At 43.4% G+C, this 26,464-nt stretch overlaps 1 protein-coding gene across 2 annotated transcripts in view; it reads left to right on the plus strand.

Moving 5' to 3' along the window:
• The window catches only part of LOC126542256 (uncharacterized), a 178,656-nt gene that overhangs the window by 145,730 nt on the left and 6,462 nt on the right, over positions 1–26,464 (plus strand). For both annotated transcript variants that reach the window (XM_055077125.2, XM_050189242.3), the window contains exons 29-35: positions 6,296–6,398; positions 7,989–8,196; positions 15,953–16,095; positions 18,198–18,353; positions 19,880–20,044; positions 23,322–23,443; positions 24,167–24,322. In XM_055077125.2, coding sequence (XP_054933100.2) covers positions 6,296–6,398; positions 7,989–8,196; positions 15,953–16,095; positions 18,198–18,353; positions 19,880–20,044; positions 23,322–23,443; positions 24,167–24,322 — 1,053 coding nt within the window. The remainder of the gene's footprint in view (positions 1–6,295; positions 6,399–7,988; positions 8,197–15,952; positions 16,096–18,197; positions 18,354–19,879; positions 20,045–23,321; positions 23,444–24,166; positions 24,323–26,464) is intronic.

The following is a 26,464-nucleotide window of genomic DNA, read 5'->3' on the forward strand; positions in this document are numbered from 1 at the left end:
GATACCTTTAAGCTCCTCCACTTTTAAGACTGTACTTTTTTTTTCGGTAATAGTCATTGTTCTTGTCGATGTTGCTTAAAGTGTTGTGTGCCCAGAATTTTTCTCAGTAATACCTTGATGGGCCTTGGTGGATAGGGATGCAATCTACCTGCTGCGAAGCACGAAGTCGAGGGTTAGACTCTTAGCCTTGGCGGGTGTACAGTTGAATCTCGATAAACGGAAATTGCTTAAACCGAACTGCCTGTTAAATGGAACACCATCCTCATGGTTGGTTGGTTTTCTATTCATACAATTGTGTTCAGCTTTGTCTGTCGGTAAATGTAACTCCTGATAAACGGAACCAATTTCCCTGTTCCCTTGAGGTTCCGTTTAAAGAGAGCCCATTGTATTTTGATGGGATGAAATGCAGTAATGCTTATGTACTTAGATTTGGGTGCGCATTATATGACCAACCCCATGAGGTCAGAAATGAGCCAGAGCCCTTCACTTCAGCCTCTCTCATGACCACTGTGCAGTTTCACGATGTTAAACCCCACAATGTAATTTTAGTCTTTAGGATGCAACCTTCACTGCGTGTGCACGATGGGTCTGCATTCTGGTGTAAATCGATAATTCAGAAATATGCTTTGGCTACAGAGCTTCGCTTGTTAATGCTTACATGGACAATTTAACAAGTAGCTACATGTCTTTAATGTGAACTAATGAGATGCTGTAGCTGTACTGTTGCTGTAAATGAGGCATAGGTACACAGATAAGCGTATATCGGCACTTTCATATTGGCCACGACAATTAGCTTGACATAGACTCGTCAATTTACAGCTGCTACACACAATTTGTTGAACATATACAAGCACAGACACATTGCACATCCCGCGACTATTCACTCAATAACTAAACTAGTAAAGGAAACATAAACCAAGATATACAGCCATTTCGTGTCGCACACATTGCTGATACACCTCGTTGATACGATCCCATTTCGTACAATTTCTTGGCTCAAATGTTCACATTATAGAAGACAAAAAATGACCTAGTACAGTTATGCTTCTTTTTAGCGGTTAATATGTTCCCTGAAAACACAATATTTCACTACCAACATTCAGTACATTGCCATACTGCGATCATATGACTTGTTTTGCGGCCACTAGATCTCATGTAAACAAAAGGCGCTAGGTACGTGCGATCGAAAGCAGTAAGTGCCCACCATGGTAGCTTTCCCACTGTATGCACCTAAACGTGACACGTGATAATGCAAGCATGCACAGAGTTTCCTCTTCTGGTACCAGCGGATCTCCTCACGGGTTTGCGCTCTCATAGCTATCGCCTCAACGCTATTGCGATAAGGGTCTTTACTAGGGGTGTGTGAATACTTGAATATCACTGAATTGAATTGCATAGTGAACATTCAAATTTGACTCGTCAATCGAATATCTACTGTTAGGTTTTTCTAATATTGAATATTTTGGATGGGGAGACCCTTGCATTGCCACATGTCACGTGCTCTGTGGAGCCTTTCATACTTGATGCTGACAAAGCAAGTGAGTGTTTTCATTAGTTTTTCATGCAAAAGGAGCCTCGAGCGTGCTGCAGACAGGGGCTGTCCCAGCTGAGGCATCAGCAGGCTTTATCACTGCGAGCATGGCCTCTAAAATTTGAGCACTGGGGCACGGAAATCTGAAGCCATACTGCAAGTGCTCCCCAACGTCGGCCTAATGCCGGATCGCGCATGCGGCACCGCCGTATTGGCCACCTTTGTCGGTGAAAAGTTTGTTCAGGTTGAAAATGATTAGTCAAAATTATAATGCGATAGCAGTGCGTATTTCGTGAAGTGTGAAAGCATGTGCAAAGATCGGGCCGATTAGCCACTGATAGGCATGCGGATCGCGTTGAATTAGCAGCGACGAACTTCCTGCTGCTTCAGCAGCTGTCAATTTAAGCAGCAAGTATGATCTCGGGACCGATCACCACTGACGAGCTGCATACAAACATATCAGCAGCAAACATTCCGCCATGGCTTGCGGCTCGTTGCCATGTGTGCCAGAGGTGAATTTTCGTCATGGTCATACTTCCTAGGCCATTAGGCTAAATCAGCACTGCTTTATCGTGTGTTTGCTACTAAACTTGCTGTTTGGTGCAGAATCGACGCAGATCTGTTTGCAGCAGCTGCGTGACACTCAGAAAGCCAACAAACCGCCTCTCAAATGAGTGTATGGGATGGCAGTGTGCAGGAGTTGTGTGAACAGAGTGTCGCAGGAACTTGCCATGACCTCCAGATTTTATAAGGTTTGACCAGTGGCAAATCATACTGAGCCTGACTATGAAAGGACATGAATGGCACCTGCTCTTTACCGTTCATGTCGCTACGCGCGAAGTGGTCATCGAGTCGTGTGATGCACAGTCATTTCATTCGTTGTGCAGATTAACCTTTCGATAACCCACCTGCCGTAAAATTGGGACAATAAGAACTAGGATGCGAAACATTCTATGAAATAAATATGTGGTTGCTTGTACCTGCCAACCCTCCCGATTCGCCCGGGAGACTCCCGATTTTTTACTGAACTTTTCGATTGTACGAACACTGTCTTATATCTCCCGAGAAGTGGTCTCTGTTCCCACAATAATGGTTTTTGTGAAACCGGCACCGCAGCATCTACAGCCACATCGTAATCGCCAGCATCACCGGCAGCCGCACTAGCACCATCGGTACCATAGACTAAGCAGTCGACTATGGTGCCTAGTAAGCCGACCAAAGCCAGAGCCAATGTAGCTCTTACATTTCATGCATGCCTTTCTCCATGGCGCATCTTGTTGCTGCTGCTTGTGTGTGATTAGTGTTGACTAGGCCGTCTGTGTGCAGTGCACCTTGTAAAGTTAGAATCCTCATGTCCTTGATGCCATGATGCTATCAAAGCCCAAGAAAAGGTATTTGCAGAAGTTTTTGCGATTTCCGTGCTTTTTGACATCAAGAAAAGAACATTTTGCATTTTGTACAATGTGTGGATGCGACGTCAGCGTGTCTCACGGTGGTGAAGGCGACTTGAAACTGCATGTTTCCATGGCGAAGCATCAAAACTAAGTTCGCACCGCTGGGCAGCAAGGCAACATAGTGAACTTTCTCCGGAACAACTGCGACAACAGTGTCGTACGTGTGGAGTGCCTGTTTACGGGATGCCTTATCGAACACAACCTACCCTTTAGTGTCAGCGACCACGTTGGACCTCTTCTACGGAAAATGTTTCCTAAATGTGACGAGGCGAAGCGCTACGGAAGTGGACGCAACTCTGAAACGCAACTCTGAAACGCAACTCTGAAGAATGCGGAGGTGACCAACCGGAAATTTATTTCACAGGCATCGCTCTCGAGTCTTTGTTTCTTTATTCAGTGTTTCCTTCAGCTGCTGCTCAGAGATTCCAGTGAATCTGCTGAAGACACTTTAGATGCTCTTGAAGCTGAGTTTGCCACACTACAGTTGTACGGTCTTCCAGAGGACATTCTGAATGAAGAAAGGTGGGGCGGGCAGTGGTCTATGGTTGGAAAAATGAAGAACGCTGATGGAAAAGATGTTTCACCAAGTTGCTAAGGTGATGCTGGATTTGCTTGTGATACCGCATAGCAACGCAGAGTGTGAAGATATTTAGCACAGCGCGAAAAACTAGGGCTGAATTCCACTCATCAATGTGCAACACAACCCTCCAACACCTGCTGCTAGTGAAGGGCCATCAGTCTGGACCATGTTTTGAGCAAAGCTACTCCGACAAATTTTTGAAGTGAGTGAAGTCTGCTACTGCAAGGTCCCTGCAAAAGGACTCATTGAACACTGCCTGAAAGTTTGAACGACCCCCCCCCCCCCCCGCCCCCCTTCCGTCCCACCGGAAGTTCAATTCGCTATTAGAGAGAATCTCATTGGTATTCAGTACAACAGAACATCATTCATTTGTCAGTTTCAGAGGAAAAAAAAAAGCACTTGATCCTGTTACACAGAAATTCTATTGATGAAAAACAATTTTTCAAGACCTTCATATACTAGAACTGAGCTGTAGTCAGTGCTGATTTGGTGTCCCATTTAATGAGAGTAGACCATACATTTTTGTTATGCAATGCTTGGAGACTCCAGTGCATATATGGTAGTGTTTTCTTGCCCAAAATTGGTAAGCATCAAATTTTCTGAAAACATTTCTGTTATTCAATATTCGATTTGATATTTGGCTTTTTCTTGATTCTATTGTATATACATTTCGAAATGTACTATTCGGTGTTGACACATCCCTAATCTTTACCTATTATTTCACAGCGTGTGTGGCGTAGTGCTGTTGAAAGCGTACTGCATGCATTTAATAGGTGATAACCCAGATGCCACAAAGTAAGCGTTGTTTCACTGTGGTGGCATTGTAATCCAATGTTGGCCACGTGCTTGATTACGTTTTTATTTCCTGTTAATTGTCTTAAAACACTACGCAATAGGAAAACAACAAAGCAGGTCTCGGGCCGCTCGCACCCCACCCACTCAAGGTGCGTGGCTGTCTTGAGTTGCAATTATTTTTGCAGAGTAGGTGTGCCAAACTTCCCGCCGAAACGCCCTACTTGAAGATGCTGCTGACCTAGGCCAAATTCGAGAAGCTGTAATGTGAGCTTGCCCAAGCCACAAAAATGACACCTGTCATGGGCCGCTTACCACCAGCTCGGCACTCGTTGGCATCTCATGCTGGTATCTCATGCTGCAGCAATTCGTGCAACGCTTCACATTACGCAGATGTCAATCAGTTTGGTGTACCAAATTTTTAGTGGCTTCAAATCGTACGTTTTCCCGTTTAGTACAATTTCTTGCAATTCTTTCAATATGTATGAGCGACACTACTTTATGTACTTGGTACTTATAAATGAGAAGGGAAACAGAGGGCCTGATTTTACTTGGTCATATCATAAGAAGCTCACGGACGCTGAGGACAGCATAGGGGAAATTGCTTGTACTTATTAATTGAATTAAAGAAAGATGCTTTAATTCAATGAATATGTGCAAGCAATTTCCCCTATGCTGTCCTTGGTGTCTGTCAGCTTCTTATGATATCCTACTAAGAAAGAACTATATTCCAACAATATATGTGCACATTCTTGGCCATATTCTGAACAGTTGCATCTGCCTGGGTTGCCCGCCACTTTCTCGATAAAATCGATCATGTCCTTCATTGCCTGTGGCATCTTGGGCATCTGGCAGTTCCGAGCCTTCAGTGGTGACGCACAGCAACTTATTCATGTGGTTAGGGAGAAGGCTACTTCCTTTTGGCAACAAAATGTGGTTGACGGCTGAAATGGAGCGTTCGACGGTGGCTATGGTGATTGGCAGCAGCAAAAGGTGAACGACTACATTCTGCAACTTGGGAAACATACAGTGACGATTGAAGTGGGGAACAACGAGAAGTGGAGATACAAATGCAATGCGTGTTAAATTCTTCATCTAGATGCAGAATGGGACATCTTCTGACGACTGAATTTCTGCCGTCTTGCTGCTGAATTCCTCCCTCCCATGCTTGTGCCCTGGTCCTGGCGCCTTCAAGCCTGGGCTGTCCTCGTATTTGCCCTACTTTCCTTTGCATGGAAATTGTGGTTTCTTCCTCCACAAGCCAACTGTGGACAATGTGTACCTTTGCGTATATGCTCTTCTTCCGGTGCTATTAAACAAAATTTCCGGTCAAGCATAAAAGAAATTGCTCCGAATTAAGGGGTGCCTTCCTGCGTGTTTAGTGCCGGAGGTTTCATAATCTCGAGTTTCAGAGATGCGTTGGAAGCGAGAGGCGGATGAAGCGTTTGCTCCCCGCTGCCAGTGCTTTTCATTATAGCATTGTTCCACTGTGTGCAACACTATCAGCCGTGGGGGTGGAGTAGACGTCAAAGCATGGTTCACTTCGCTTTGAACCGCTTATCCGAAGATATCGTCAACACTGCAAGAAATCGTATGTTTCATCGCCAGCTCCAAACTTAACAAAATGATTTTCTCTAATTTGAAATTTTTTTCCAATTGTCCGATAATTCTGAAAACTTGCAGCCCCTTACATAAAAAAATGTTAGCGCTGACTGTATTTGCATAAAAAATTAAATTTCAATGCATAAATTTCGATGAGCTAAGCAAATTGCATATTTTACTAACTTCGTCATTTCGAGGTTTAACTGTACATAAATTGAGAACTGTGGCTGGGACTTGAAAACTAAATGCTTGTTAAATTCTGGCAGTGTAATACCATGTAAACATGTAATTTGCTTCTTAATATGTCATTCATTCATTTTTTTTTTTTTTTGGCAGGTGCGTGTCTTGCAAGGTAGGGAACCACCCTGCTTCTTGAACCTCTTCAAGGGCAAGATGGTTGTCTACAATGGAAAACGGCAAGAGGAGGCTGTTGACTCAGGTTGGTTGGAGTAGCAAACAGTAAAAAAGGGCTACTGTTAACCCACATTCAAGACATGACGCATTGTTGCCCAGATTAGCCTCACCTCCATGCTTAATGGTGCAGTAAAGACAGCCATTTTACTCTGACAGTTTGGCTGTCCTTTGTGTAATGCTGTAGGATAATGTGATGTTGAAGTACAGTAATGTAAACTGCAGCTGTTCATTATTGGCAGGAGCAGATCGCCACTCTGCTACAAAAACTCAAAAGGCCTCCCAGTCCAATAATCCCAGTCCAATCTTTTCACTCAGTGGCGCCGGCCATGGTATACCGAACTGGAGATGCTGCTCTGCCAGGTTTGTCTTGTGAGCAAGGGCTTTCGTAGAATGGTAGGTATTTTAGGATTCTGGAGGGGAAAGGCTCGGAACGAAGAGACATACCAGCCGCAAGGTGTCTGAGTGCGGAGCAGCACACAAGAGGGGATGGGGCCCATTGCCCACATCTGACTATAAGCTGTTTCAGCAGCATATTGTTGGTATTGTAATGGGAGTTCGGTGCCTTGAATGGGTTCCAAGCGGTCCACGACGCGCCCAAATCTCGGCTGTAGCAAGAACTAATTATTCCCCTGACCCACTGCTACTCTATTCTTCTGCTTGCCCTTCTCTTCCTCTTTTTTCACTTGTGGCATTCTTTGCCATTACAGTAGTGTAACGTACATGTGGCTAGACACACTCGCGTGCGATTCACCGCGCAATTGCACTGATAGTAGCATATGTTGTATCTATACAGGCTAGCTTGCATCCATGATGCACCCATTTCGACCTTGTCTTGGATATAAATGCACAACGAGCACTCACTTTGATACACGCAAGGTGCACTGGGGTCTCGTGCCTGGGGACACAGGCTTTTAGGGTTAGCATTGCAATCAGTATATCAGACCATTAAGCAGTGCAAACAACTAGCAACATTCGTGAGCAAAAAATAAGTCGTTTTATGTGTTTGACATGGCGTTAGAGAAGCAAATTGGCAAAGAGAAGCAAATTTTATGATCTTGGGGGAAACTGTCAGACGTGTGGAGGTCTTGGAGAGGCTCCAGATAGGCATATTTTAGATTTTGAATTATTGATATATTAAACCATTTCGCAATCTCCTTTGAGTTTGATATATTTAGGATTGGTTATATTAATTTTTAAGCAGGACATAGACATCAGGGGCTGTATTTTCACAGGAATGGCTCTAATCCTTTTCTTTGCCTACTTCGTTTTCTCTCTTACGAAAGCTCTATTCTTGATGTGATGCTTGAATGATGCTTTGGATGTTTTAGAGCAAGATTAATCTACCAATTCAGCTTGTCTTGATTTTTTTGCCCTAACCACCCATTTGAACAGCTTTGGGTGGGCAAATTTGATGCACACCCCTCCACTGTGACGTTCCTCATAGCCCAGATGTAGCTCTGAGGCTTAAAACATAATCACTCATTCACTTGGCTAATCATGCACCTTATCAGCCAACAAATCAAGCAAACGGTGAATAAATTGTCACCGGCACAATGCTGAAGTGTTGTCTGGGTAGTGTGACCTCCCTCGTCAAGTGGTGTTGCCCCCATTGTAGGAGACTGGCGCATGTTTGTGGTTCGTGGCGAGTGCCCCTTGGAGGCAGCTCTGGTGGAAACACCGGTTGGTGTCGAGAACCTGCGTAGCCGTGGCTCCTTCCTGCTGCTGAGTCGCTCCACCGGGCGCATGTACCTGTGGCATGGGACCAAGTGCAACCCACACTCCCTGGAAGTGGCACAGGCTGCAGCAAAGTCCATTGTGGAAGAGTGAGTCTCTACCCCGTGTTAACCCGTCCTATGTTTTTGGGGAGCTCAGCTCCCTCTTGCAATTTTACTGATCATTGTTTCAGGTGACACACATTTGATATGTGTGCACAGTGCATTTCTTGCTTTTCAGCTTTGACTGCCTGGTTCATCAGATATCGCATTCATTTGGTCAGGTGTTTCTGAAGCCTGGAAATGCCACTTGCAAAATCACTGGCCTCCGTGTGAATTCGTTCGGGAACACTTGCAATTTAGTGCATGCATGTCTCTTGAAAATGACCGCTGTCTGCAAGAAAATTAAATATGAAAGAAATGTGCTTTCGGCTGATGTCCAGCCCAAATCCCTGCTAGAATGCCTGGAGTGCTGGCTTGCAGTAACTGAAACATTGCTCAGTTTGTCAGAGCGGAAGACTTCTCGAAGGGTTGAAACATAGACTGGCTTCGTTTACAACTTGAGAAGGATTTGTCTTCCCCGAGGGACACTGAATTTTCAGATGGGAAATGTTTCACCTCTTGTTGAAGCTTCTTAGAGATATTAATTTGTCCAGTAAATGGTGACATTTAACACTACAGTAGAATTTTGGCATTACGAATTTTTCAGTGGCCCCAGCCAAGGCCCATTAGCCTATAAGATGCTAGAGTGCGGTTGTTACGAATAGATTTTTGCCCTGCGGCATGGGATACGAATAGATGCCACCCCACAGACTGCCTCCTGTCTGGCCGCGGAACAGAACCTTATATAGCCTCTGATATGTGCCTTATATAGCCTCTGAGATGGTGCGCTTAAATGTGCCGTTTAAATGTGCGCAATCTCGGAGGCCCTGATGCGCCTTTGTCTGCCTTCGCTGTAGAGTACAGATGATGCTGGTGGGGGAGGCCTGCTGGTTGAGGAGGTGACGCTTTCATCCATGTGTTTTTGGGGGCTGGCATTGCTTCTGCTGCTGCTGTGCTCGAAGCCATGCTCTTGTTGTCGTACATTTGCCACATTGCAAGAAGCTATGTCTCGCGAGAAGAAAGCTCTGTCATTTAAAGAGAAATTGGACATCCTGCAGAAGTTGGACGAGGAACCCAAGAAAAAACAGTCGGCGAAGGAGCTAGGCCTCCCAACGTTGACATAGAGCACCATTGTAGGACAACGTGAGCACATCATGAACAATATGCTTTCTTCCAATGTCAGTGCGAAAGAGGTGAAGGCAGCCCATCATCTTAAGCTAGAGGAAGCTCTGCTAATGTGGTTTAAGGAAGTTACTGTGGCCAGTGTGAATATAGACGGCAAGGTTTTGAGAGAGAAAGCAGACGAGATTGCACTTACTTTACGTATTGATGGATTCGAGGCTTCTGGCAGCTGGCTGCACCATTTCAAAACGAGCCATAGTCTTATGTACAAAAGGCTGTGGCCAAGAAAAAAAGGCTGACGATTGAGTCATGAACAATGGACTCTCAACTACACTGCCGTCATTCATCATGGGGTATGTGCCTCGAGATGTCTTCAGCGCAGATGAGGCAGGTCTGTTTCCCAACCTTCGACCAAAGAAAAGCCCGTGCTTTAAAGGTGAAGCAAGCTAAGGAGGTAAAAGAAAAGCAAGGAATACCAATGTAAAATTTTATGACATTTTGAGGGGTGTGAAAAAACTGGTTTCTCTCATGTTTGTTTGTTCAGAAAAACACAAATTTTTTTTTAAGTCGCAGTTTTGCCTGGAAGGTGAAGAATCGATTGCAATTGCAGATTAGTGGGCAGCTAGCTATACAAAGTAAACATAGTAGTTGTCAGGCACATACCTGGAGGGGTGAAGGCCAGTTTCCTCATCGATTTGGTGCTTGCGCGATTAAATTGAGATGCGTTCATTTGTCACCATCTATTGCAACAGTCACATGCGTCTCTGTTGCTTGGTTAGTTTAACCTACTTTGTTTAGACTGATCCAGGGACCAGGAAAGGGATTCAATTCATAGTCAACTGGTCTGTAAGCTCGTGGAACGAGTTACGGCCGGAGAAAACGCCAGTTGCATTTAACTTTTCCTTTTGTGTCATTATTTGCTCGAGTGATGGTTCGCCGCGATGCTGGCAGATCCTTGGAACCATATGCAATGAAACCTCATTAAATTGGAGTTGGCCGGAGCTCAGAAAAAGTATGTACTAAACGGTACGTAGTACTGTTTAGCCAAAATAGCGCGAGATTGCGCCCACTTACCTGTCAAAAACGGAACACGGAACTTGGAGAGAGTGAAATGAAAGGGAAAAAAGAAAGTGCAGTATTTATTCACTTCACGCGACAAAAGTGTTATTTTCGCTTGATGCCGCAGTGGCCTAGCAGCGACGACAGCGGCCTTAAACTTACTGAAGCTGCGTGCCAGCTTTTCAGCCAGCCTCCTCTTCTCAGCAAACACTCGCGTGGCAGATTCCTCGTTGGCGTTACGTATTCTCCGTGCACGTGCGTGGTAGTGCTACAGAAGTCGCGGAATGCCGTTTTCATTGTGGGGTGCTGTTCTCGTCGCGACGATTGCATTCATGTGGTTGACGTAACACGCAGGTTCTGCCACTGTCGGGCCTGAATCGCCCGTGCTGTCGCCTTCCGTGTTGTCCTCATAACTGTCGCTAGTCCACACTTCGGCAACAATGGCGAAAAGTCAAACCTCGTAGCCGACATCTCTTCGACATCGCAGCAGCGCTGCTGAGCAACTTCTTTGCATTACAAATTCCACACACCGTAGTCAACAGCAGATCTGTCACGTGCCAGCGCCGACTCACCTGTGTCACGTTCGATAGCACGAACGATGTCTAATTTTTCTTCTATGCTGAGCACCCAGTGTCTTCTATCCGAGCTTCGGCATGACGCGAATCCTCTTTTGCACGATGCCACAACGCTCTGGCACGGCGCCGAAATGATCTTGATGTTGATGTGGCTTCACGGGCAAACGCTCAGGGCGCTTGGAGGCCGTTGTTCCGATCTCTGCAGCTTGTTGTTCTGCCGGTCCGCCTGATGGAGACAACACACTGCCGTGTTTGCGCGACGAAAAGTGGAAACACTATGTGTTAACCGACACGTACGCACTAAGCTGGTACGGTTTATGAGGAGACAAAACACATTATGTTCAATGGCCGCTAAGTCGGGGATTTAACTTTACTACTTTTAAAACGAAACTAGTGTTTAAGCGGGTACAGTTTAACGAGGTTTTACTGTACTCGAGATATGGGTTAGGTAAGGTGAAAAATAAAATCATGCGAAACAGCGTCCATCATCAAACCCTGCAATAACCGTTAAACCCATAAGCAATATGAATGTCACCTGTTACCTCGTCTGTTTTTCCCCTAATTGTACAACATTTTTCGTGCAAAATTAGCAACTGGAAACAAGCTGATTTGATCATAAGGATGGCGACTTGTGAATAAGCCTGCTGGACGCTACTCACTTTATAGCCATGGCTTGGGACCGAGTCACGCCGGTTATGATAGCCAACTGCTTCAATAAGTGCGGCTTCATCAGGAGTCCTACAGAGATGCCCCCTGAGCTGGAAGACCCAGAAATTGAGGACTAGGACCAGCTTGGGGGGAGGCCGGGTGCTTCGTGCATGCTTTTATCATTGCGGACGACAACCTTGCTACTTGTGGTGTGCGCATGGTCAAGGACATTCTCTTTGAGGCCATGTCCGAGGCGGCAAATTTGAGTGATAACGAAGGCGATGAAAATGGTGGGGCCACTGACGAGCGGCCCCTACCGGCAGCTCAAATGCTGCACGCTCTCGACATCCTGAGGCATGCTATGGCCACGGGCGAGTTCAGCGATGACACGTGCGCGCATCTTTATGGATTTGAAAGAAGTCTGCTGGGTGACCTGACAAGAAAGAAATAGGACATCAGGGATTCCTTTTGCCTCAAATAAAATTTTTTTTTTTTTTTCGGTATACGTCTTGCTTCTCTAAGTGAGAAATCGGAGGATCCTTAAGCTTCGGCTTATAGAGTGGAATGCAATAGCATTCAAAGTTCCCAGACTGCTTCTCGCACTTCCCAGCAACTGCAGCTTATGTAACCACAATGTTTATCGGGAAACACTGGCATGAAGGCAAGCTTTCTGGTAGAAGTGTGGCCTCTTGCATGGGCCGGTCCCGGAGGTTGTGTACAGCTGTGCCAAAAAACAACATAATTTTCAAGCGTGTTATTGTTTTGCGCTTCTAATATTTAAGTCTTAGAGGATATAACATAAAATCATGCGCTTTTGGTGTTTTATTTCATGACATCTTTTTTTGGGCTGTCATTCTAAAAAAAATCTGAGGAATAACTTTGTCAAGAATGTAAGCCAAGGTACGCGCAACTTTCGTGATAGAATGGTGTGGCAATATAGCCCGCATATACTGCATGTCATATGTCATATGACAAGGCGTGGCATATACATATACCTAAATATATACGGAAATCTTCGCTCACGAACAACTCCACCGCGGTCCACTCCTACAACGGATTAACAACGGATTTTCTGAGACAGGGGGCCCTTAACGCTGTCGCATTAAAAATTTGTTGCTTTGAATTTTGTTAATTTAGGTTGCCAGTTTTCAGTGTTTTCAGTGATACGAATTCCCAATGACACAAATATTTTTCGTGACCCCGTAGAATTTGTATCAACGAGATTCCACTCTACTTGTTAATAGCCACCAATTGCTTGATGTAGTAAGACTGGGCTTGGAGGAGTGTAGACATCCTACCTTTGCTCTGTGCGATTGCCTTGTGCAAAACATTGGGGCTAATTGACATGCCTACGCCACATGTAGCTCAGTGGTACAGTAGACTTCCGTTAATTTGACTTCCATTAATTTGACTCCAGTTATTTCAATCATGACTGAAGGTTACGGTCGACGCTGGTAGATTTCTGTGGGACAAAATTTTCGTTATTTCGATTTGAAGTGAGCCTTCATAAAATAATTCAAACTTGGCTGATCATATGCATGTGACCGATCCCAGTGGCTACTCCAATAGTTGGCAGCGTGTAGGGCACACTGAATGCATTGAAGACATGTCATCTTCTGCCGAAAACGCCAATTTTCGACATGCCCCAGAAGTATTTTAAAGCAGGGGCATGCAAATATTCGAAAAGTTCGAATATTATCGAATATTATATTTTTAGTATTCATATTCAATGTGAAAAATAGATATTCGAAAATGTTCAAATATTCGGTTGGGTTCGGATGTTCTAATCAAGTCGAATATATTGCTGGCTGTGCAGGAGAAAACACAGTTCTTAGCATTTGTTTCTATAGCTAGCATATTGGGGCAATTTTATGCAATTTCGTGTGCTGGCGTAATTTCACCTGTAAAGCGCACTCAGCCATTAAACGCCTAATGTTTGCGGGAAAGCCAGCCTCTCAGCAGCAAGGAGCACAGGTTTGCGAACGGCGAGGTTGCACTTTTTTTTTTTTTTACAGCACCACCTCCGAATTTGAGCTTATTGCTTGACAGCATGTGCAATGAGGGACGACTGGCACAGGGTCAAATACCTCCGAGTTCAGGAGCATTTGATGCGGTAGTGGAGGTCCCTCCCCAGCCTTTGACTATGGCACCTCCTAAAGTTACTTTTTCTGTAAAACACTTCAAGCGCATCAATAAACTGAAACTGCAAAAAAAAAAGAAAAAAAAATAACGCACAGGCTGGCAAGGACAGCTATTGGGAATTACTCAATTTTCCAAGTTAGCATGAGCCAAATACACAATGATTTTATATAGCGGCTTACTCGTGTCGTTTTTTAACATTGACAATGCAATTGCAATGTTTCGACATAATAAATTAACCCAACTTGGTAATAAATGCATGTGCATATCATTATTCGATATTCAAAGCTAAGTAATTGTATTCGATTTGTATTAAAAAATTTTGATATTTGCACACCCTTACTTTAAAGCAAGAAAAGGTGCATAGGGGCTTCTGGAAAAATAAAAGTTCAACTGCAGAGATTGTTGAAACTAGCCTCCAATGCTCCTAGCACTGTTCCAAAGAAAAGCTGCAAAAATGTGCTTTGGTCGACTCAGCAATATAATTTTCAAGTACTAGAAGCTTCTCTTGGGTTGTCAATTTTTCGATCTTACATATAGTATGTTAGAATGATGCCTTAAGCAACAGTAGATGCTCATGAGTGCATGTTATTTTGATAATTGTTTGACTAATATAGAGGGAAACATTATTTTTCCCACCGTGGGTTGATTGTACTCATCGGTTTTTCAACAGCATATGCAAAATTATTACGAGCAATCCTTCCCATCTTGTGGGGTTTTCACTCGCACAAGAGCACACAGTCAATTTCAGACCGACCTTCAACCGAAGCTTGACTAGCAGTTTAATTTTATGCACTTTGAACACTACTTGTGCAAGTGCCCTTATACAATACTGTGCGACTTTGTGCTGCACTTCAGTTCCTGTACAGTGCTGTAATGTGAACAAAGCATGTCGAGGCTCCAGTGCCTGTTGAACGTACATTGACTGCCTTGCTTGTGCAGCAAAGCTGATCGAATGCAATAATAAAGCTTCGGGAGTCTTCTGCATGCCCCCTGACCTGATAGATATTGCTTCACGAATCTAAAGAACGCAGTAATGAACAAACCAGGTGCTTGCTGCAGTCGGTAACAACGAATGCTCCCTGTATGATAGGAACTTACCTGTTTTCACATTTGCGGAGCTACTGCTTTCCCACATATCATGGCCTCATAAGTTTTTTTTTTTTTTTTTTTTTGCATGATCTGATCTACAAAATCTGGGAACAAAGAACCAGGTGCATACTTTATACATTTCCAATTTTTTTTTTCCTCTCAGTGCTTATGCTAAAAAGCAAATCATTACTTTCATTTGTGTTCGTTAAGGTGCTTCTTTAGTTTCACATAAGAATTCTCACTGTTTTAACGATTATTACTGTTATACATCCATTCAAAACACTAGTGATCAGGCTACAATATTATGCATTGTAGTATACATTGACTACTGTGTCTTGAAATAAAATTTTAAAATATAAAAGCACCAAAAATGAGCACATTTCTAACAGTAACAAAAGAGTTGAGATAGCAGCAACAAGTCGCATCGCATGTTCTTTGCGTTCTGGAGAATAGACAAACTAGCTATGTAGTCTAGACATGGGCCGTTAACCAGTTCGCGATTGTTGCAATGTCGTTTTATAAGTGCCAAATATCAAACAAACTATGGACCTTACGAAGGACATGTCGTGCTCTTTTATAGACAGCGGTAAATTATCCAAGAATGATGATGATGAACATTAAGTAAATTCCCATTTTGTGAAGGTATAGTATGGTGATATTGCTTTTTATTAATACCAGAATAAAGGGCATGCTACAGAATGGTGTGCACATTGGATTTCTGCTTTGTTTAGGAGCTCCAATGTCATTTTTACGTTGGTTTTCTACTTTGAACCCAAAAGAGTGGGTACATGTTCGATTCATGGACATGTTAGAATCTGGAAACATGCTGCCAAATGAATCTTCAGTGAATTTTTTTTCTGCCTCTTGTTTAATCCAACCTGCCAGATAATTAGACCAATTTCATTGGTCCTGTCAGAGTCGAATTAATGGAAGTTGACCATCTTTTTTTCTCCACATAAGTCAGAGAAGCGGCAATTGCTGGCAGAGCGATTGCCGGCATGCTTTGTATAAGTGGATCCACCGTAGCTGGCACCAACCTCCTTTCCACAGTCTGCAAGTGTAAGAAGTGCAAATAACACATGCCTTGCTTATCATGATTATCATTTGGTATTGTTGTGACATTGTCGCAGAACACCAGCAGAGATGGCCATAGCAAAGGACGTGGAGCTGAAACTAACAGAAGTGAGAGAAGGTGCTGAGGAGCGAGGGTTTTGGGATGCATTTGGTGGTGACAAGAAGAAGAAACAGCACCTGTTTGTTTCACTCTTAGACAGTGAGTGTGCCCTTAATATGACACTTACATCTCACAAATGTGCTGATATACATTCTTTTTGTTACTTCACCAACCCATCCTCCAGCTGCAATGGCTTATTGGATATGGCGTTGTGCTACTAAGCAGTAGGTCTAAGGTTCGATTTCTGGCTGCAGTGGCCGCATTTTGATTGGGGCGAAATGCAAAAAACATGTGTACCATGCTTTGGGTGCATGTTAAAGAAACCCAGGTGGTTGAAGTTAATCCTGAGTCCCCCACTACGGCGTGCCTCATAATCATATTGTGACTTTGGCACATAACACCCCAGAATTTTTCACCAGCTCATTCACCATACCTTTTCCAAATGCTCTTTCAAGACATTGTGACTACTCTGGAGTGGCTCTTTCAATGCTTAGACCTACCATGTTAACTTGGTGACTGTGGTAGTCTGCTGCTGAACACAAGGGTTGCAGACCTAATTCCAGGCTACTGCCATATTGCTTCAATACATTACTCGGTCAATAATCAATTAATATTTCTGTGTTTACTAGATACTGCTAATATTGCAGGTTTGCAATTGCCACAATTGCAACTATTCGTTGGAAGTTGCTGGTAACTTCAAAGAAATCATTACTTTGGTAGGCCTGTTGTAGGATCTATGCAATTTTAAGTTGCAGTGTGTAAATACTTCACATCAAACTTCACCGAGTGTTCTTTTGATGACCCCTGCAAGCCGACAGCTGCGCCATGCACGGAAAGGATTATCTAGCGCATTGTTACTATGACCATTATGTGATCGCTGCGACTTGTCCGTACACTTTCCCCCGTGTAACTGCGAATTTCTGTTAAAAATGTCATCGTAAGAAAGATATGTAGTGTCATAGCTCCTTCAAAATAGGGCTGGGTTGGTGCCTATCTGGCCATTTCAATACTAAGAGCACAGCCACCATTTTTCCTTCAAGAGCTTAATGTATGTTACTTATCAGCGGGACATGAATAAATTCTGCATACCATAGCAAAGCATTCTAATTGGTTGGAAGTGGAAACTACTGCGGCTTGCCGGCATTTTGCAAAGGTCTTGCCATTACAGCTGCAACATCAGCCACACGCATGCCAAGAGCCTCATAGTTATGTTTTCTGTCATTTCGGCCATAAAAGTATGAAGTCGGAAACTTAAAATGCCATCATGAACCGGTATCAGCAAGGAGATAAAGGGAGCGTTGACGAACTGTGGTCTACCTGTTACTGTTACTGTGGTTACTACACAGGGGACTGTGTAGTAACCTCTTTGCAACTTTCCTCAGCAGTGGCCTGTCGGGCTGCGTTCATGCCATTTTGGGCCGTGTCAATATTGACAGCAATGATAAGATAGCAATGCTCGAGGGACTGTTGATCCAAATTGGTCTTGGTCCAAGTCATACAACTAAGTGTAGTGTGAGAGTTTGAAGTGTTTCTTGTAACAGTACTATGATTTTGAATATGTTAGTTACATCTGGACACAGTTATAATAGGCATAGCTGGAAAATCGTAGATACAGGGAAATGCAAGCATTATAATCAATTAATCATTGTATCTGGGATCATTATAAGTGGGTTTGACTGTAGTTAACCTAAAAGATGACCTGCACATTGACATAATTCAAAGTTCACGCCATTTTGCACACATTTATGTGGATCTCATCAAAAGTTTGTCTAGCATTAAACATACATGCCAAAAATGTCGTCTAGTTGCCGTATGTGTCATGTATGAACAGTCTTGCAATTAGCAAAAAAGACTGGGCACTTGACAAGCCTCAACATAAGGTGATGCCACAAAACCATCAAAAGCCTCGAAAAGGGTCTTCAGGCAGAAAACTAAGTTTATTACATTGTTGTTATCTTTTATCAACTTTGCAAAGCACCACTAAGCTATTTGAAAGACCATTATTCAGTTGAGCATCTTGAAAAGATCATAAGTTAACCATATGTTGCAGGCTGATGAAATTCTTTGAACTTGTTTGATAGTGACGTTTATATGATACTGCTGTATAGCTGTATTAAGGCAGTGCTCATTGTTCCAGAAATGTTGCAATTCGTTGATGAACTGCTGCGTTCAAAAACAAGAATTTGTTTCATATTCTGCAGGCACACTCGATTTTGATTTCACGCCAAGACTATTCCACATGACACTGGTGTCTGGCACCTTTGAAGCGAACGAGGTGTTCTGCCCCTTTCAGAAGACTGATGTGCCTTGTGCCTATCCATTCTTGCAGTCAGACCTGTACAATGCTCCACAGCCAGGTGAGTTTGCGAAGTACACCAGAAGCTCTTGGGCTGAGGCTGATTCTCTCTCAATGAATCCTCCTGAGCTGACTTATTTGATAAGCCAGAGTCAGTTACAGGTGCCATGAAAAAAGGATCTGGTCAAGATAGTAAACTGCAGCCCACTTCTTATGTTAATTCAACCTGTTTGGGACAAATGAAAGTGATTAAATTATTGGGCTTGTCAAATTGAACAAGAAGCAATAGACGCTGAAACACTGGTGATTCATCTCGCAGTATTTGCCGGATCCTAACTCACCCTTGAATCTAATGCGCAAGCACCTTTTATGGGTTCAGAGTAGAAAACTAATGTAGAAATGACATTAGAGCTTCTAAGCAAAGTAAGTCTAATGTGCACATGATTGTATGCCAAGAAAACGTAACGTGCCCCCGATTCTGGCAGCAAGAGATGAAACCAGTGAACTTTACCTTCACAAAATGGAAATTTAGTTGCACTTAATGTCCATCATCATCATTCTCAGGCAACACTTTATTGCTTTCTGTAAACTGCAACATGTCATTTCCCGCGCAGTCCATTGTGCATTTGACATTCTGTATTTATCGCACGACTGACTAACCGCTTCGTCAGTTTGTTTCGCTAGTTTGTCCTGCGACGCATGCAGTTCTAGAGAAACCCCAAAATGCGTGGCATAACTTGTTGCCGCTAGCTTAGCATGTAAAATAGCATACCTCTTGAATTAGCTTTCATGATTATACTGAAAGCACTGCATTGTTGTAATCTTGCTATGTGAGAAATTGTTCTGTTGCCATCTTGTGAATGCAGTGGCGATGGCGCTGTCTAGGCTTGCTGTAGCGATAAGCTGTTGCGAAGGCTGTGAATCTGGTTTTGGTTTCATATCTGATATCACTGTGCATCCAACTTATGGACCAATTTTCCTGAAGAAACAACACAAAAACAGTAAAATAAGTAAATATGTGAGCATTCATAGTGAGCTACCATTTTCACTAGAAAGTATTGCTCGGGCAGGCAGAAAATTGTATATTTAGAGGGAAGTGGACACATTCACCATTCCCTAAGCGTTTCCAAGAAGGACGCTGCCGCTATTGGGGTCACCTTGGGGTCAGGCACGTGCATGCTAACCAGTGAAGTTGGCAAAAGCCAATTTCGGGATCAAAAGAATCAATTTGGGCCCATAGAAATGTGTGGGTGCCAGCCGTACGGTTTCGAATTAACCAAAAAATTAACCAACCACTTTTTTCCTCATGTATTCTTCCTGCAGTGGGTTTGGCTTTACTTGCGACGTTCACTATTCAGCCAGGTACAATTTAAACGCATACAATTTATGAACGCTTTGATACATAACTGAAAAAGATTTGTCTCTTGCATTAGCCTACTTTGTCATGTCATGGTTGTTCTGTTTCATATTGAATGGTTTGTGCTGCAGAATAAGGATTCAAGAGAAAATGTTATTCATTGTAATGCATTGTTTAAGTTTTAAATAGGTACATCTGCACTAGTAAATAGTTGGTTTTCTTCCTTGCAGCTGTGTTCTTCCTTGACAACCGTCATGAGATGTACATTTGGCAAGGATGGTGGCCAGCCAACGACTCTGAAACAGGCCTACCTCGCATTCCAAACAGTTCAGAAAAGGTGCGGTGGAACACAACACGTCGCCTGGCCATGGAAACAGCCCTACACTACTCCCAAGGTACATTTCTTTCATTTTTCTGTGTGTACAGTAGAACAAATAACAAGTAGTTAGCCAAAACTTCAGTGCACCCACTGTAAAACTAGGCCTGCCAACATCATAGTGCAACTCTATATGTCTATTTAAATAATCACCATTACAAAAATCTAGCACATCAACCCTTATCCCTTATCAATAAAGGTCGCTCAGATAAGGGCTAGGCATGCACTAGATGTCTAGATGTACGTACATCTGAAATTTGGTATTGTAGTTTCATATTGAACTGTATTGAAGCAGGGTGGTTAGAGAGAGGCTCTTAATGAATTCCGGATAGGTTTAACTGGTGGAGTGCCTAGCATGCTACTCCAGATAGGTATAATGAACAACGAAATAGTCTGCGCTTGTTACAATGGACCCCCATACAACACTTTCGGTTATAACGGACCATATTTCAGCGTTAGCTTGTTCTACCTATTTCATTAATGCAACGAAGTTCACTTTTAATGGACCGTGCTACAACAGACTATCAGCTAAAGCGGACGAAATTAGCGGCAGGCAAAATGCGAAAACACCCGTGTACTTAAATTTATGTGCACGTTAAAGAACCCCAGGTGGTCAAAATTTCCAGAGTGCCTCATTATGGCATGCCTCATAATCAGATCATGGTTTTAGCACGTAACAACACCTAATGAATTTTTTTTAATTGGCAAAAATTTTTTTGAAAAGCGGGCTTATAAAACGTACTTTGTCCATGTTGACACGGACTGACAACTGACTTGTGAGGGTCAGCCGACAACCATGGCTCACTATTGCTCAAGGGAGAAAGGGAGGGTGGAAACACGCCATTTTCTTTCGCATGCAAGGCACAGGGGGTGTGAGGCGAGAGAGAGGGGGGTTCTACTCCGGCTGCTGCTGCTTATAGCTTGCTTGCGCAAGTAAAGTATTTTTAAAGCGATCTGTGATGTGGACTAAGTGCATGCCCGTGCAGGCGCTATTGCTTGAAAGCGATCTGCGATGTGAACAAATTGCACCCAGTGCCGATAGCGTCGTACGCACTGTGCTTTTGACATTTAGTTCACGTTGAAACAAGAGACAGCATGAAGGTCAATTAGCTCACTGCTGCTGCCATGCTTATCTTGCTTAATTTGCTATTGCAATCGATGCTTGGCCTTTCAGGACTTTTGTTTGTCTTTTACTTGGGATGTTCGTCACTCACTCTTCGCAATAATGTTGTTGCACATTGCGACCAAAGTTTCAGAAGCGAGGCGTTTCGAACATTATGAACTTCAGAATAAAACGGACATTTTTTGTCAGAGCATCAGGGTCTGTTGTAACGAGAGTAAACTGTAGTAGAATCTCGGTGATACAGTCCCGCCTGGTGCGAATTATGGAATAAGAATTTTTCATAATTCTTGTCCCAAGTCCGTTAGCTTACACGTGCTTAATTTATAATGTTCTGATCCACTCTTCGCACTGCGGCTGATGATACAAACAATCTAGCTGCTGTGTGATCCTCGTTGGAGACGGTTTGGAGGTGCCAGCAGGGCCAGACACCGCTGCTTTCAGGCTGGCAAAAAAACGGAAAGAAAGAAAGAAAGAAAGCTGTGTGCGTTATCAATTAACTTTGCACCTTATAACTTCATTGAGAGCTGGCAGTCACACCGCCCAGTCTTGCCGTGTTAGCAAGATCAGAGGCATTCACTTCTTTGAGCAGTCTTATCTCTCTATTCTATCCCCTCAGTCACCTTCGGTGCTCGATAACGATTCGACACTTTTCTACCTTTGCACCCGTCAGCTTGGACAGGTGCGCTGTCTCAAAGAAAAGTAAAGAATCCCTTATCTTGCTCAAACCATGTCCTTATCGCGTCAGGTTGTGGCTGGGACGAAGCAACAAAAGGAACTTGAGATAGCTGGGCAGATCTTGAAATGGTCTGCCACTGAATATGCGAAGTGTGCAGCTTGCTGCTTGCAAAAATGTTAGCAAAGTACCAGTCATTCAAATTCGTATCAGCCAATAGGAGTGCTCTGTGTCCATCATATGACTGCAGTAACAGATCGTAACACTTAATTTTTCTTTCTTGCGCTCGCTTTTGTTGCTTTTATTTCTACATGGAGAAATACAGCACTGCAGCTATCTGAACCTCCAATCTCTCGTGTTTACAACTTACTTTCTTTTTTCTTTTCTGTTATTTTTTTCTGTTTTGAGGAAATTGGTCGAAGGCGTGCCATGCTGAGTGCAGGTGTGGCGTAGTGACTTGCATTTTTTCATTTTGGATTTTAATGAATGCCGCATGAGAGCATTATAGTAAGTGGCTTATTTTACCATGGAACGCGTACAAAAGTTGGTCAGTTTCTCGTTATTATATCCGATATACCATTGTTAAAATCGGTACCGTTATAGATGGCTTTGGCTGTAATTTTTTTAACTAATGACCTTACGACACATGTTGCAATTTACAAATTGTAGCTGGGGAGTTCGCAAGGTGGATCCACTTAGAATGAATTCTCACGATGACGTCAGCTTGAAGACAATAATTCGCACCTTGTGAATAAGCGCATACCTTTACACATACCTTTACACTTCTATACTTATCTATACCTTTACACTTCAATCCGTGAAATGGCATTTTGTTAAGAACGGAAAAGTGTAACGACAGTGCATTTTTACTTCAAGTTTGCACATATTTCAAATGGTGTCATCTACACAATTTTTTCCACTGGATATGCCTTGCAGTCTCACTGGCTGCAATTCGTACATTGCAAAATGTAAGCCATAAGGTAATTTCCTGAAAACAATATTAATGAATTTTGTAAATTAGTTGATAGCGCATTTCGATTTCTTGTTTAAGTAATGTCCGCCTCTATGGGTAGACCAACTCAAGGACTTGAATTGTGCTATCTGCCACAGGCGATGTTTAAACACTGCTTAATGTCGTCGCAGAAACACCTGGTGTATATAGTTGCAACCAACAATGTAGTTTTAAACTGAGTGGTGTGGCCTGTACTTTGAGTGTTCTAAAGGATGCACCTCCCAATTCTGTGCTGCGCGACTACAGCCATATTTAATTTTTGTTGTCTCAATAGCGGGCTGTAAGCTTCTGTTGCCAATAGTATATTTGAGCTTACTTAACTTGAAACAACTCTTGTGTAATCGGAAATATATTAAGTAATGTGTATAGCAAATAAAATTTGCTATTTCAGTGTTTGTAGGTCTACAGCCACGTATGATACTGGCATTTGCACAGTTTATGTATAACTAAATAACCTCCTTTTCGATTTTTTTTTCTTATTTTTCCAGAAACAAATCCCAGTGACCCCCCAAAGGTGTACCTGGTGTTTGCAGGCTTGGAGCCTGTGGAGTTCACCTGCCTCTTTCCAGAGTGGCAGGACAGGGATGACATTGCGACGATCAACATAAGAGTAAGTATACGAGCCGCACGAGCTGTACCAACAGATTATTGGGAGTTTAAAGTTCTACTCACGCACAATGCAAGTGCGCTCATATTGCGAGATATCTGTTGGACCACTTGCGTGGCTAAGCTGTTTCCTTCCACTGGACAATTCGGTGAGCAGAGTATGCACGAAGTGGAAATGTGGCCAACTCTATCCAGAAGTGAAAGGGTAAAATTGTCTTTAAACCAAGATTAACAAGGAGTTATTAAGGAAACCCATGTGGGTATCTCGGGAAGCTTTGCAGTTCAAAAGAAATTCATTTTAGTCTGGGAATTGAACCTAGAGCCAAAACCACCTACTGGAGCTGTTGCCTCACCATCTGAGCTAACCAGATTAGCAGATAAACAGGAGCTCAGTGAGTGGTAGTATGAGGCCGAGTGAATCAACTTGAAGCCTAGGGCCACTAGACATGGCAAATCATGTGTGTCTACCCGGAAGTAGTATTTGCAGCTCGGGAGATGGGCTTTGTGAACAGCAGTGAAGCATGGAGAAAACCTGATCTGCACTGCAGCATTGCTGCAGGTGCTCTTAAACATTGCATCGGTGGCAATTTTTTTTCATAGCTATAATTTCTTGAAAATTTCGCAACCAGCTGTATTTCTTGCTTAATTGGTTGAACTTGCTCCAATTTTTTCATTCTTGTGCTGCTCAGCATTGCTTACTTTCGGTCAAATACTTTTATTTCTGCAGGAAGATAGAACTCATGGTGACAGGCTTTCAGTCCAGGAGACACTTGCCCAGCTCACCAAGACCCACTACACACTCGAGGAGCTGAAGTGTGTCCCCCTGCCTGAAGGTGTTGACCCAAAGAGGCTCGAGTCTTACCTCACAGACGAGGACTTTGAGGTTTGCTCACCGATACTGTTTATCTAGGACAATGTGTTTTCATGATGTCTCAGTGGGATTGACAAGAATGAGTGATGGGCATTTTTTATAATAGTGTGTTGCAGCTGAATTGGTGGTAAATCCAGTGGAATCTTGGTGGTACGATCATGCCTGATACGAATTTTTTAGAACTCATTCCGATACGGGATTATATGAATTTCTCAAGTCCCGACCCAAGTTCATTAGATTTGAACCAGCTAAATTTTGAATGATTAGAACTGCTTCTTGTGCGGTTCGAACCATTCGGTATATATGCAACATATATTGCAGTATGAGTAATGGAGGAGCCAGCGAAGAGGCACCGGTAGCGCCAGACAGTTCCTGCTGTCAGGCCGACAGTCTGGCTGCGCTTAGGTGCTGGTCCCATTCCTGTTGTCAGGGCAACCTACTGTATTTTTCTCCGTGTAACCTAGAGGCCGAAGAACAAATCCAGTTGCGTAACCCACGGAAATAACTACATGCAACAACGCTCAAATCTTTGCAAAAGTAGTCTCCATTTGTAGATGCACGATTCATCCACGTCATATCTTCGGCCAGTGGCTCTGTTCCTCCTTCTTCAGCGATGCTGATAAAGCTGGATTCACACGACGGATGTGAATGCGGACGAATCAGTCGTGCGACATGTGGCATGGATCTGATCACTTCACACTAGCAATCACATGCCTGAGCATGACAGCGCAGTCGGAGCAACCCCTCGTATGGAAAACGGCGACAGAGTAGGTATGACCAAGCTGAAAATCTTAGCGGTGCTTAAGGCTCTCTGGCTTATCGTGAAGCACTTTGCACAGACCGAGGGAGCGCCATGGTCATGGGTGACGTATGATCCCATGAAATGCAATCTGCAAGAAGCTTCAATTGCGATTTTCTCCGTAGTGTGAACATGGCTTTATCTTTAGCTTCTGCTGTGCTTGGGCTGCTGTTGACCTCAGCTCGTCGTTATCAGAATCCATTTGCCAGTGCTGCATGCTATATTCACTAACTACTAAATGCAAAATGTTAAAGAGGACGAGAATACACAACCATGAAGGAGAGAGGAGCTTCAGCACACTGGGGTGGAGAGAGGTTGGGGTCCCTTAAGAGGTAACGAAACTTTGAATGGCAGAGAACCATGCCTTAAAGGGCCCCTAAACAACTTCTCGACACTTTTTTACACATTTCCAACATATGCGCATATCATGTAGAGAATGCAGTGACCATCTTCTTTGGCAAATGTGGCAGCGCCAGAAATTCAAAAAACAATTTCTTGCTTCTTTCCTGTCCTTATTGGGGCCTCCTTCACATGTGGTGATATCAACAGAGTGCTCCAGGCAGCATCGGCAGGGTAAAAGCTGTCAATTTGTAATGTAAACTTAATTCGTTTTATGTATATTTCTCTGTATAACGATGTTCTAATGAAGTTATATATTCTCATTTAATTTATCTTTGCTATACTGTTTCACTGATCTGCAACACCACTGCCTGTATGTGTTTCATTATTTTTCGTACTTAGCACAGGAGGCCCCTCGCCAGTTTAAACTCTGGGACCTCCTTCTGTACTAATATTTACCATATAATTGGTCAGTCTTCGAGGGAGGACAGCACCAACATGACGAGAGCCATTGTGCGTTCTGAAGATTGAGTGGGGCTCGCCTATTGTGCACCACCGAACCTTCTGCGAAGTTTCCATTCAGTCAGCTTCATGTGGAGGGCGATTAGGGGTGGACAGTGGAGGAGTCTTTCTTGTGTGCTGACGCAGCCCATAGGTTTTACTGTACTGCATAGAGTTGGTGAGCATATGCGGCAAGTAGGAGACACCGCGAGTGAAGAGGGTAGCGAAGGAAAGCGAGAAACCGCTGCTGATGCATGTTCGTTCACCAAACTCCTGTAGCTTGGCTATTACTGCACCATTTCAAAAAATTCTTGCTGCTATATATGTTCATTGCAGACTAGTACACATCAGCCACTAGTAACTAATTTTGGAGCTCAGATTTCTTTAAGGGCACTTTAAATGTGGCTTCCCAATGGCGCACGCTGCACTGCCGTGAAGCCACACCTCAAGGCAAAAAATTCACATATAACTGGCACTCCAACTTTACTGTTAAATTATTTAATTTTTGGAGCGGG

The sequence above is a fragment of the Dermacentor andersoni genome, chromosome 2 (genome assembly GCF_023375885.2).
Source record: "Dermacentor andersoni chromosome 2, qqDerAnde1_hic_scaffold, whole genome shotgun sequence".
NCBI classification, from domain to species: domain Eukaryota; kingdom Metazoa; phylum Arthropoda; class Arachnida; order Ixodida; family Ixodidae; genus Dermacentor; species Dermacentor andersoni.